The following is a 14,108-nucleotide window of genomic DNA, read 5'->3' as shown; positions in this document are numbered from 1 at the left end:
ACTTTTTTAATGGTCCAAACTGTTACATGTGGCTCCAATTAGCACACACAGTAACACACTCCAGCAGTAGTTGGATTCAGCAGGGGACGGACTGCAGATAAAGATACATCGAAAGCAGTGAACAGTAACCACGTTAAGGCAATGGGGAGAGGAAGAGCCATTTCTTTTTGGAGGGTTTACCCTCTCTGAGTGAGTTTATTTCTCCAAGTGCCTTCACAGACTTCAAAAACAGTTATTTGCGTTCATCAACCTGAAACGTGATCCAGGCGCTGATACACGGAGAGTGACAGGTACATGAAAGTCACTGATTACATGTGTGGGGGCTCCTCAATATAATATTGAACTGTGGCTGCTACATTTACATTCAGTGCATCATCACCCACAGATAGGAAAACAAGAGAGGTGTTGACAGAAACATGACAGAAGTCGTTTGTGTCTTGTGTTGCATGTCAGTTTCTGTTCCATTGCACTCGCTTTGTTAGCATGCAGCCAAATATGTGTGAGAGTTAGAAAGGAGATTACAAAAACAGTGAGAGGCAGTCATAATAGTGAGTGGTCCAGGTATCATCAGGGGGATTATGGTTAAAGAATTCCTTCCCTCCATGGCAGACCTTGTCTCACATTGATGATTCATCATAAATCACAATTTTGTCCCAGTTGGACTGCATGTATGTGACGCAGTCCGATTAAAAAGGAAGAGGATCGAGGTTTGTGTGTACTTTACATAGAGGCGCACGGCTGTTTAAATAAACCGTATCAAAATGAATATGAACCCCCATATATCTAAGCCACACACAAACAAGATATAGATATGTTTATATTCATAAGGTCAAACATTGCTTTCAAATGTTGAACAATCTATTACCCATATGTGACATTCACAATCCATCCCCAGTCTCCGTGACATTAGCTGTGGTCGAGTGATATTTTGTCAGCATCTTAAAAAGATATGCACATTCTATGTGTTTTATGGGTCTCGGGAAAATGTGTAATGCCGTTTTTGTGTCTATGACCTTGTGATTTGAGTATTTCAAGGGGAGATGATATGAAAACCTTCTCTTCCCAGTAGGAGGGTATTCAAATCTCCTCCATTTCTCTGAGGTTATATTTGTTTCTTGTGGGGTTTTCTTTTTTTTGGCAGAGTTGCATCAAATTGTTATTTTTACTTATTTCTTAGACCACTATATTTAGGTTTGATTTCAATAATCTTTGCTCTGCAAATGATAAGACTGTTTTGGCTTCACTAACCCCAAGGTTGTGTTATAAATGTATATTTGTTTGGTCGCAGAAGCAGTTCAAAATCAATTTACTATGTAAGAGAGGACAAAGCAGTAAAGTCTCCCATTTCAGAAAATCGAATTGCAACCAAAAAAGCTAATCATCTAATCGTTGCAGCTCTACAGTATGTGACAGTTTTCATCTCAGTAGTCTGATTTGATACTCCCTTCAACAGAAAACTGAACATGAATTGTATTGACAAGGAAAGACACCTAGATTAACTAAAGATTTTTATCGAAACACATGAATCTCCACCATGGATTTATCAGTTTGAGACTGAATCTTTTAAGATATTTGCAGTCAGATACTCAGTATGACTGGCAGTTGGATTGAGGCTAAAAAACCAGAGGGGGAGTGATGTTGTTGGCGACAATAGAGCGAGATTGCGAGCTGCAGTTACACGTATTGAGGGGAGTTGTGTATTTCCTGTGCAACCTGGCTCTGGGTATGGAAGTGAAGATGACCCCCGCAAGTCATCTCCTCCGCCAGTGGAAAACCAACAGTGTGAGCGAACACATTTCTATATATAAACACAGGGTGCAGAGATAGACTGGATTATGTATGATTTGTTATGTCTGTCAAAGTCACACAGAAATTTGAATTCATGCCACGCTTAATCACAGAAGTTGTCATTCATTCGTTTTCCAATGTGTATTTAATCTATTATCTGTCAGGGACTACAAGATAGTTTTACTTTTGCATTTCTGGAGCGTTTTTTTCATTTCACACAGTATTGTCTCCACACCTCTCTCGCACATGACGCTCTTACTTGCTGTCCATCCCATCATCACTCCCCCCATCTGCCCATGTCCATTTCTCTCTGTTCCTCCTTCCATCTGTCCTCCTCTCTTTCCTCTCCTTCTTTCTGACCGTGCATGTGTAAAGTCAACAAAACACAACTGACCACACACACACACACACACACACACACACACACACACACACACACACACACACACACACACACACACACACACACACACACACACACACACACACACACACACACACACACACACACACACACACACACACACTCTCACTGCCCAGACTGTGCCTGCATTTTTTCTGGAAAACTCTCGCAGAAACATGCCACATAAATTTGTAATCATCAGACACTGAATAGCTGAACAGCTGACCACCAGACAATTGGGGGGGGGTTGAGGGGGGCAATAAAAAAAACACTTGAAAAAACACTTTTGAATGTAGACAGGTGCATTGAGAGGTAGGGTTTTTAAATTTTTTAAAATTTAGATTTGAAGATTCACATTCAGATTCAGAAACAGGACCAACAGAGAGAGAAAGATGATGTTTGTTTTACTAAAAAGATGTGAGTGTGGCAGGGAATTATGAAAAATGAGAAGGCTCAAAAGCAGTGAATCAAGGGAAGATCGGGGGATGTGGTACAGAAAGCAAAACACAAGCAACGAGATGACCGGGGGCGGATCAATACGGAGAGATGACAGAGAAAGAGGTGGAGACTCAGCAGCAGCTTGACTGCGAAGGAAAACCCTCTGCTGCTTTTTTTCCCCCTCCCTCCTCTGGATTGTTTAATATCGGTGTACATGGGTGCAATTTTTGAGGGTGCTGGTGGAGGGGATAGAGGGATGGATGGAGGAGGAGACAGGGAGGGGGGGGAGGAGGAGGATGAGAGAGGAGAGGCACGAGGAAACCGCTGCAGTGCATTGTTAGGCTGAGCGCACACAGGAGAGGGAGACAGAGAGAATCCCCCATTTTAGCCCAACAATATTACAGCAGTGCAGAGATATCTACAACAAAGGCAGTCCGGCACTCTCGGCACTGAGCTATTGATCTTAGTGGTGACAGCCCAAGACACACTATCAGTCAAAACGGTGTGGTTTTCATGTTTCTTTCCAGCTTGTGTCGGTGTACATATTATCTAATCATACGAGGCAACATAGCTCAGATTGTTTGAATGTCAACATTGCAGCAATTTCAATTGGATGTCATACAATTATTTGTACAGGTAACATTGTGATGTTGACATTAGTGATAATGATACAATCCATTAAAAAAAACCCAAACACATCTGTTTTTACAATTCCAATAATACCTCACATCTTTATTTAGTACTAATCTGTTTCCCCCAGGCATACTGACTTACTAACCGGATCTCTTCTAAGACACTGCACTGGAGAGAGAGAGAGAGGGAGAGGGAGGGAGAGAGAGAGAGAGAGAGAGGGGGAGACAGAGAGAGAGGGAGACAGAGAGATTGAGCAAGCGCAGGGGGGAGAAGGGAAAACGAGAGAGCACAGGAGAGCAAGAAAAAGAAGCGAGAGCTGAGAGAAAGAGAGAGTCGCAGGAGGAGGAAGGTGGAGAATGCACGGTGTCTGGGTAACACTTTCACGCTTGTGTCCAGGGCCTTTGTGAATACACCATGGGATGCATCGGCTCCAGGAGACTGGGTAAGCGCCGCTTCTCTACGCTGTCTTACTGCGGGCTAGAGGGAAGCTGAGGGGGTGAGCGGTCGGGGGTGGTGGGTGGGTGTGTGGGGGGTGGAGTGGTAAGAGGACGTGGGGTCCTGCAGGAGCACGGGTTTGTGTAGAGACAGTTTTTCCTTAATGTGTTTATGTATGGGAGTCGTTTCTCTCCCTCTCACTGTGATGTGTACGAGCAAGTTGTGGACGTATGGCCACAGAGGCGGCAAACACAGTTTACAGGCAGGATGTCAGAGGCAATATGTGTTAAAATGTGCTACTGTGTGTGTGTGTGTGTGTGTGTGTGTGTGTGTGTGTGTGTGTGTGTGTGTGTGTGTGTGTGTGTGTGTGTGTGTGTGTGTGTGTGTGTGTGTGTGGCTGCATCCCCCACCTCTCTGCACCCCTCCCTCCCCCTCTCGCATCCCTTGATTTATGATGCTGTTTGGCAGTATGTATATGTGTGTGAGTAGGAGGCAGAGGGATGGAGAGGAGAGAGGCGGCGAGGGGAACGCTGTGATAGTGCTTATTTATAGGGAGGCATGGCTTGGAGAAAAAGCAGGGAAAAGAGGAACGGGATAATGCCATTGTCAGGGGCGTTTTCACAGTTTGTTATTATTTGCACGAATAATGGGAATACAGGGGGATAAAAGAGCAAGCGGCAGAGGAAGAATTTCAGTGCAGGCAGGCGAGAGGGGAAGGAGGGTAGACGTGCGGATAGTGATGGAGAGAGAGGGCGGAGAGGGAGGGGCGAAAGACATGTAGACGAGCGTGTGTGGCATCGGTGGGCAGTTTTCAGGTGAGGACCCCCCCCCCCCCCTTCCTAACACATGAAACACTCTCAAAGGTAAAAATAAACACAGACTTCCTCAAGTGTTAAATATTAATCTGCTACTTAGCACATCATGCTCTTAAACATATTTATAGCATGTGGAGGAAGTCACGTTTTGCATTTTTGAGGTCAGCATGACAATTACAGGGATCATGAGCGGTTACAAGCAGGATTTCATTTTGAAGTATCACCGTCTCGCCATCTAATAACTAAAATGCTTGATAAAGAGATGTTGTGAAAATATGTAGAGTATGCAAGTGCGGAGAAGGAAAAATGACCTTTGCTTGGCACAGTTAGGAAGGCAGATGTGAAATGAATAGAAACACTGAAGCACCGACATCCCTGAAGATTATACTATGTGACGCTTCGCATATCAGGAATCCTCTGTCAACATGCAGGGCAAGACAGAAGATCCTGTACGTTCAGTGACTCCAGCTGTTGGAAATAATGTGATTGAAGTCGACAGAAGGCTTTGGGAAGGTGCCACACTAATCTGATTGTAAGCCACCTGAATACTGATGCTCATTTTTGCACAAGTGATCACAGAAGCTTAAGAATTCAATAAAGCTGTTTTAGTAATAGCAATTAAATTTTTTGAGTCAGAGATAAGTGATGAGGGGCTGCGATAAAGGAGAATATTTATAAGCACACTGTAGGCTGTCAGTCCCATGTAGTAGAGATTACACATCTACTAAAGGGACGCTTTCCTTTCCCTTTGCAAATGTTATTCTAAGCTGTGTGCACAATAATCTTGGTGCAAATGTGTAAACAACCCATACTTAAGAGGAGGACGACCAGGCGCTTTCAAGCAGTTTGTGAGCCTCAGTGTGAGTTTTTCTTGCAAGAAGTAGAATCAGTAGCAGTGATGCTGGTGTAGAGGCGTGGTTGTGTTTATCCTGGGTGAGAATGGCTTTAGTGTGTGCTATTGATCGGGCTTCTCAACTGCAGTCCACGCTGCCAAGCAGGGATCAACAGGAGGAAGCTGGACTGCATTCATCTATATGGGAGTAACCCTGATGTATCTGTCGATCCTCCGGTAACACTATCTCTCTCAACTCCATCATATCAGGGAGTGTGCTCCATGGTCAGTCTCCAGTATCTGTTTATATCCGCACACATACACACCTATAGATGCAACAAAAAAAATATGCCACTGATATATTTGTGCTCAGCAGGTTGATGTAGTATCCTCAGGGTGCAATTTGAGATGAAAGCCAGAGCGGGGCTGGACAAATTGGGGGGCACAAACAAAGTAAAATGCAAGATGCACATAAACACTACAGGTGTTCTGGTTGCAGAGACACTTTCAAAGTAAATGCCTCTAGCTGCTAACTCGCTTTAAATATGACCTTTAATCCAATCTCTTTTATTGGCTTTCGATCAGGGATTGCGTATAATATATCATTCAACCAAAATGTGCTACTTAGTGTGAGGAGGCAAGAGTGTTTTGTGATTTTGAGTTTAGAGTTAATCGTGTGAGTTTCACTCTCAATGCACGCAAGAGGTGACAACTCTGCTTTAAATACATTTCACAATACATTTAAACAGTGTTATTGGTGTGGTGCCATTGCTTTGCTCTTCTAATTTTGTAAGAGTAAGCAGTTTGCGAGTATTCAAGCAGAACGTTCTCAAAACCTCAAGCCCATAGGAAGTTGAAAATGCTTCACTGATACTTGTTGACAATGAAATATATATTGATTAGTTTGTGAGTGAGGTACACTTTAAAAATCATGGACTGGCAAACGGTAAAGATCAAAGTTCAGGTGAGCTCACTTTTGCCAATGAAGTGTTCAGGCACCGTTATGATTGTGGTGTCAGCAGGTCCGTGTCAGTCGCTGTTTTGCGTTATGTCTGATAGGACAGGCGAAACTGTGCGGACCTTGACCCTCTTAACCCCTCACTGTCAACTGTTAGTGGGTTAGGAGGAGGCCGGGAGGGACGCACAGCTGATGAAATACCTGCATCCATCTATCCTCTGTTCAGGTCGTGAAGGCCTTCAGATGCTCTGAATAGGTGGTGGATATTGTCCTTAACCTCGCCAGAAGTGAAAAGCACTGGCAACTGAAATGTAAAAACGACAATAATTTCTCCTTTTGAATCAGCATATATGCAGTACATATGTAGATCATGGCTGCAACATTTGGATTACAACTACCCAGGCACAGTGCCACTGCGACACGAGCACAGCAGTAAGACATAGATCCCATTCCTACATGAATATAATGCTGTGATAAAACCAACCCATTAGGAGCAGTCTCCTATTTTCACTTACAGCCGTGTGCTGCATCTGTGGCTTCTCAAAACATTAATCATTGTATAATTTAGGACACTGCGTGTAACTCCCATGTTCTGTCCTGCCTGCAGCAGTGGAAAAAAAAGGCCTGAATGTGGGACAATTTGATCAATCTCACCTGTTTGTATGTTCATTTCTACACCTGCAATCAGTAAGCCATTCAACAAAATCGTCAGCAAATTCAGTGACGCAAAACAAGAACAGCACTATAATAGCGTTGTCCGTTATCCCATTGCGTAACATCTGTTTTCAGGTTGGTTTTTTTTAAACCATGAAAAATACTCATACACTTCCTGTTCACATTACTTCCAACTTGTATTATATTTCCTTTTATAATATGGCCAGGTGTGCCCCCCACCCCCCAAGTGAAAGCTCTGCCCATGCCTTTCAGCACACTCCATGTCTCTTCACTCGTTCTACGTTCAGTTTGGCAAGATGCCACTGCTGACACATAGTTGACTGATTCAATAAGCACTAATATGGAGTTCTGCAGTTGGCTAAGTGGGACTGTTTGTGAGGCTGTACATGCTGAGGGCTCAGTATCAAGCCTCAATGCTTTTCTTTCCTGGAGGAGACTGATGTGTGTTTGGAGCAAAGAGCATTACGTGTCAAGTGCTGACATGGTGTTGTCGTTTTCATTACTCCGCTTTCTTCTTCTTTGATGATGATATGTCACACTTTTGCGTTTTATTGAATTTCTTTTAATTTAGGTTCTCTAACTGCTGCTTATTTAACACATACCACAGTTGAGTGAAAATGTTTTGAAGAAAATCTGTATGACGTTTGAAATAATATAAAAGCATTTTTAGGCCGATACTCGTATAGGGAAGAGCTTGTGGCTTTTGCTTATGTGTGTGCATCTGTTTATTCATGTGCATGTATATGTTCATACATGGACCTGCCAATGACCTCCAGTTTACATGTGTCCCTTGAGGAATTATGCTCTATATTTATGTCACGTGTGGGTGTGAATGTGGTATATGCACCACTGTTGTTTCCACACTTTCCTCCATCACTGTGGGTTTTTTTTTTTTGCTCACGTGTTACAGAGAGGAATTCCCTGCCACTAAATTAAAAACACCCCCGCTACACCATGCGTTTACACACACACGCACGCAGGCACTCACACACACACACACAAACACAGACATACAGTCAACATCTGACACCATGTACCAGATTTGCCAGTTTGCAATCTGCTTGTAAACTGGTGAATCTGGTGGCGGCAGTGACTGATTGATTGGCTCTCGTCCAGGCTGGAAAAGCCTTGTGCACAGGAACACAGTCAAGGTGAATGACTCTGTGATGTAGTACCTCACAAGACATAGTGAAACCCGATGACCCTTACCTGCTTGTATGTGTGTGTCAGCATATGTGTGTATGTGCTCAAACAGAATGCTTTTACAGTCAAGGACTCCAATGTAGTACAGAGTCTTCACCCGCAGATTTATGTTGAAGTGCATCTATAGTGTGTCTTCTTGGTATGTTTGTCACAGGAAAGCTCAGATTGCTCTGTACGGGAAAAGAACAACATATATATATATAGATATATGTATATAGATGTGTGTATGCACGCATATCATTTTGAGCTCGTGTGCGAATGTGACTGATAAGAAATGAGAGGTCTGTGTGTGGGCACATGATCGCAGGCGTTTCTTTTAACAATGTGACTCAACCACAGAGTGAGTTATGAAATTGAACCATAATGCCATGAATCAGAAAAATCCATCCCTACAATTTGACCTGTGTGTGTGTGTGTGCGTGTGTGCCTGCATGCGTGCGCATGCGTGTGTGTGTGGGCGGGGAGGTGGAGGGTGTTTGTGTTTGTGCATTTATGTACATGTGTGGATGCACTTAGAATTAATGTGCAACCAGCAGTGATTGTCTCAGTTATCTGCAGCTACTAACAACTGATGAAAGAGGCCATACTCTTAAAGAATGGAAATGCCCTTTGAATATCAAAGAATAAGAAATATAAAGTTTCCTCCATGCAAAGAGCTGTCAGCTGTGCACTTTACTGCTTGATTTCCTTCTCCTGTGCAGATTTACATCTGTTTATAAAATCTGAATTGGTTAATGGTATTTTTTTCCATTTCACTTCTAAATATTCATTATGTATTTGGCATTCCATTTGGATTTTTGTGTGAGTCAGGATACTGAAAAGCAGCTGTTGCTGTGGGCTTCTAGGTACATTTCCCACAGATGACTGCTAACCTATATTTACTTTGTCAGTGATTGAGATGCTCTGCGAGAGGGCATGTCCACACAAACAGATTAATGAGGCATTCCAGGCAAAGCCACTTCATTTCGGCATGCCATTCCACCCAATTAATGGTAGTATCTCATCCTGTGTTTGACTTTCTCTGGACATCCAGAGACACACTTGGCTCAGTTTCATCTACCAAACTCTCCCAACCATCTGGGCTCTGGTCCTCAGCTGTGTTCTTGCTGAACTCTGTGGCTCAGTAACCCAGCATCTGCACACATCGCTGCACGAGGGATGCCATCCAAGCCGGTATCCCATCGTGGCAACCAGCCTCACTGCAGCTGTCATGGTAAACAAGCACCAAGCCCCCTATTTCCTCACTGCTTTTGCTGCAGGGGAACTGGGTGTAAAAAAAAAAGAAAAAAAAAAGGCATATGACACTCAAAGGCTTCCCTCTTCAGCAGGAGCCATCAAGCCACTACAGCCAGAGTCGGAGTTGACAATGCGGCCGCTGCAGATCTTTCTCTGTTCGTTACGCACGGTCGCATCGCTCCCTCTTTTTGCCTCTTCGATTTCTCCACCCTTCCTCCCTCACCGCTCCTCACTCCTTCCCCTCGACTGAGCTAAGCCCGGCTCCCCCATGACCGCAGGGGGGTATCCAACGCGGCACCGCTGTGTGTGCGTGGGAGGGGGGGAGAGTGCCAGGGGAAGAAAAGCTGGCTCAGAGCTTTGGTCATGTGCTCTGTTGTTGTTGCTGTTTCTTCAAGGAGGCATCCTGCCTACCTCTTCAGAAGCAGAATAACGCAATTGCTTACTGCGCTGCTGTGAGGCTCAGAGTCTGAGAGCATCACCTCCGCGACTGCTGAAATACAGCAAGTGCCATGGCTGAAGAAATCACTGAGATGCTGGGTTATGACCCATCATCTATAGAGATATTCTGAGAACTGTACACAGCTCTGACTAATCACATCACAATATATAGACATAGAAAGCAGACTTTGACACTATCTCATCTGAACATGTTGTGCACAGACTTCAGATGGTATGCTCTGTATACAGTCAATGTTTCTTTTCCATTGCTGAGTGGTATGTGTGTGTGTGTGTGTGTGTGTGTGTGTGTGTGTGTGTGTGTGTGTGTGTGTGTGTGTGTGTGTGTGTGTGTGTGTGTGTGTGTGTGTGTGTGTGTGTGTGTGTGTGTGTGTATCGAAAACTCTTGAGCTATATTGTGATTAATGTGTGTTTAGAGTGAATGCTAATCTGCTAACTGGCTAAATGAGGCTGTGGGAGGAAGAGGAGAAACACTAAAACAGCTATGAAGGGAAGGGACAGGAGGACTGGCATGATGTGAGTCTCTCTGCATTATGTTTTATGTTCCTCGAAGCCAGCTGTATGTGGGTGTTTAATTTCATGTATGGCTTGTGTTTACAGGGCAGATTTCTAACCCAGATGGGCCAGAATCTGGGACACTCTCTCCCGCCCAGACAGAAATGAGACATCTCTCTGTCTAACTGATACAAGCCAATAAGTAACCACCTCACACCACAATCCACAGTGCCAAAAATCAAACACGCCTGAGTAATCCTTCTCAGGTCACTCAGAGTTCATTTCTAATCGTGAAAGTTGTGCTTGACTGTGACCATCCCTTCTGAAAATAGAAAGCCCAGATTGTCTGCGATTTCGCTGTTTGGAGGTGAGCTGTCCACAGTGGTGTGTTGAACGTAGTTTCACTAATACCAGTATACCAGGGATGTCAAACTCCATTTGTTTAAAGAGCCACAGGCATCCCAGTTTGATTTTAAAAGTAAAACAGTCCTATCGAACCTACAACTAGTGACAATAATACATTTTCCTCTGTTACAAAGTAGATTTTGAAAATATTCCAATTAAATGTAAGTAAATGGATTTCACTAGAATTCTTTATTTAATTTGTTTTTATTTTATCTCCACATGTGTTTGAGGCTGTAACCTTGTGATGGAAAGACAGCCTCTTTTACGAACTGAGCCACAGCTACCCTTCATCTTTTTTTACAATACCTGATGAACAACCTATTTTCCTTGATAAAATAAGCTATAATGAAAAATGTTTTTCTTTAGAAAAGTAAGTGCAATCCTGTTGCTTCTTTGCTCGCATTACATTACGCTCACATTATACTGTGATTCTCATTGTCAAGACATATGATAGAAGTTACTTCTATAGGTAATGTCTTCTTTGTACTTTTGAAACTCTGCAAGGACGACCTTGAGCCATATGTTTGACCCACCTGCCATAGGCATGTGTACATCTAGATATTATATATCAACAAAAAGTATATTAATATTTCTATTGTGTGTCTGTAACAAATGACATTGATATTAATATCCAACCAGACCAATTCAGCTATTTCCACTGTGGAACCACCATTAGCCTTTGCCTCAGTTTCACTTCAGCCACACAAGCCAACAAATACTTTCCATGAGTCTTGACTGCTCATAACTTTTGTTTGCCTCTTTTCCTTCCTTCAACCACTTTTATAGACACTGGCCACCACAGACCAAGATCTGCAGTTTCCAAGACACTCTGATTTAGTCATGTAGTCACAAACTATGCCCTTGTCAGAACTTCTGACATCCTTGACACTTGCCCATTTTTTCTTGCCACTAACAACTTAGATAACATAATGTTTAGTTGCTGTCCAGGATGATGAGTAATGTCAAAGAGATAGAGTTATTAGATGCCGGTAATAATGTTATGGCTGGTTGGTGTTTACTTGTGTTTACATACTAAGTAATATGTTGCATATGTTACTCTGAAAATTCCAGAGGTGTGAAGGGAATCAAATGGGATGCGAACGTTCAAAGGTTCCCACTAAGTGGGTTGAGGGAAACTGGGTCGAACAAAAACAGGAAGATAAAACATTCGACCCCTCCTGGATGCTGCAGCTCAAATGCATCCACAGATGATATTGATACACACGCACTCTTTACAATCCGCGACAAAAGGAAAATACCCTGTGAGTAAATGCTATAAAATACAACTGAAATAGGGTGGTTTTGATTTGTGGTTTTCATGCTGTTATCTGTATCGAGTAAGAAGGGGCCATTTCTGGAATGAAGCCTGTCCCTCGTCTCCTGCCCTCGCAGTGATCTGATGTGACTGAATGGAGTTCACAGGGAAGGGTAATATCTACGAGCCCAACAGAGACAGAGTGGAGCTGATGTTTCTGAATCACTGGGTCAGTGGGTCACAGACATCACTGGACATCGAGAGAGTTTACAACTCTATGCTCCTCAGAACTCCCGAGGAATCGCTCTTGATTGCCAAATACAGCTGTGAGAAACGTGGCTGGCTCAGCAAACACACCACGCGCACACACACACACACTCACACACACACACACACACACACACACACACACACACACACACACACACACACACACACACACACACACACACACACACACACACACACACACACACACACACACACACACACACACACACACACACACACACTGGAGCAGTGAGCCCCTCAGAGAGTTGCACACAGAGAGCACAGACCCTCTGATACGGAGGAGCACCTAGAGACTAAAGCCATGTTTAAACTCCATTACCAGTGCACACTCTCTAATTAAAGCAATGTTTTAATTAGGATTTGGACAGCCAGGAAGTACGAGGGATAATACTGTTCATTTATCCAACAGAGAGTGCATATTTCAAATGAGTCCCATCCGCACTGCAGGTATAAGACGACGTGTATGATCTGCCATTTTATATAAATCCTGTAATATCAAGTCAGAATCACATGTATCTTAGAGGACATTCCAGCATTTGCAGAGGCCAAAAAAACCCCAACTAATATTTACTTCTGAAATATCGTGAGTGTCAAGCAGTTTTTACTTTGATCAACACGTTCAATTTTTTATTTTCTTTGTTTTATGGACAATGCACAAACAGATTAACTGACTGAACCAGGCTTTGGACAAACAAGAGCACAGACACATTAAGAGACAGTCTGAACGTTCTAATAGATTATAGGTATTCTTTAAGAAAGGGAGAAAGGGGTTCAAAGGAGATGATCATTTTACTTAAAGAAACAGGGAAGACAGAATCAACCAGCTTCATAATTTGATGTCTGATTATGGGTTTTGTGTCAAAGAGAACAATCTTCAGGTGTCAATCACAAGGAATTATCAACATACATTAAACTAGAAATGTAGAATAAATTGTAGTAAAAAAAGTAAAACCTTTACATTTTATATCCCATGTATACAGATGCCAAAGAGCAATTTCTGTGGATGTATTAAAATTGTGAATAAATCAACAGTTAAACAGTCTAAAATGAGAGATTATAAACTCAAGAGTAATTTTAGATGTGTCAGCGGAGTGGAAAGCACAATATTCTCCCCAGACATGTAATCAATCGAATCAAGCAGAAAATGAAATTGAACAATTGCATCAACATTATCACTTTTCTCTGAGTTAATCTAAAACCATTCGTCTGAGAACTGATGACAGTGCTAAAGTCAAATCATCAGGTGGTTAACAGAAACTTTTACCTAAACCTTCTTGAACCTTCTGGAGATGTTGGTGAGCTGCACATTCGTCATATTAACATACCTGCAATCAGACTTATTCATCCAGAACAATTTGATAAAATGTGGGTTAAATGTTAGGCATGTGTTGTCAGTTCATCTGAAATGATTCTTGAGGTTTATCTGTTACACAGGCAATACAAGTATATCGTATTGTGAAATTAATCTTTGATCATCTTCAGACTGTGCAAGCAAAGCTAAATATAATGAGAATGAGGGAAACAGAGTCACATGAAGATAAGACATAGGGGATATGAGATGTTGAGCAGGCTTCCTTTAATAAACACCTCTCATGTATGCTCTGGACACAATTTACAGGTTTAAACATTTCAAGCGTTTGTTTCAATGGAATCCTGATTGCAACTTCACTACATTTTAAACTCTGCAGCCTCGAGTTGGATAAAGTAGCCTTGAAACTGGATGAACGGATCAACAACGTATCTACAATCTTATAATATGGAAAACATCAGAATGTCTTGCGTTTATCCAG

At 42.6% G+C, this 14,108-nt stretch overlaps 1 protein-coding gene across 1 annotated transcript in view; it reads left to right on the top strand.

Annotated features, from left to right (window-relative positions):
* Nucleotides 1-14,108, top strand: part of fam131bb (family with sequence similarity 131 member Bb) — a 38,735-nt gene that overhangs the window by 12,939 nt on the left and 11,688 nt on the right. Inside the window, exon 3 of the mRNA XM_080500843.1 lies at nucleotides 3,659-3,704. Within this exon, the coding sequence (XP_080356969.1) occupies nucleotides 3,677-3,704 (28 nt within the window). The 5' untranslated portion in view covers nucleotides 3,659-3,676. The remainder of the gene's footprint in view (nucleotides 1-3,658; nucleotides 3,705-14,108) is intronic.

This window comes from Blennius ocellaris (assembly GCF_963422515.1).
Source record: "Blennius ocellaris genome assembly, chromosome: 8".
Taxonomy (NCBI): domain Eukaryota; kingdom Metazoa; phylum Chordata; class Actinopteri; order Blenniiformes; family Blenniidae; genus Blennius; species Blennius ocellaris.
Note: the sequence above shows the minus strand (reverse complement) of the source record. Positions and strands in the feature narration are given on the sequence as shown.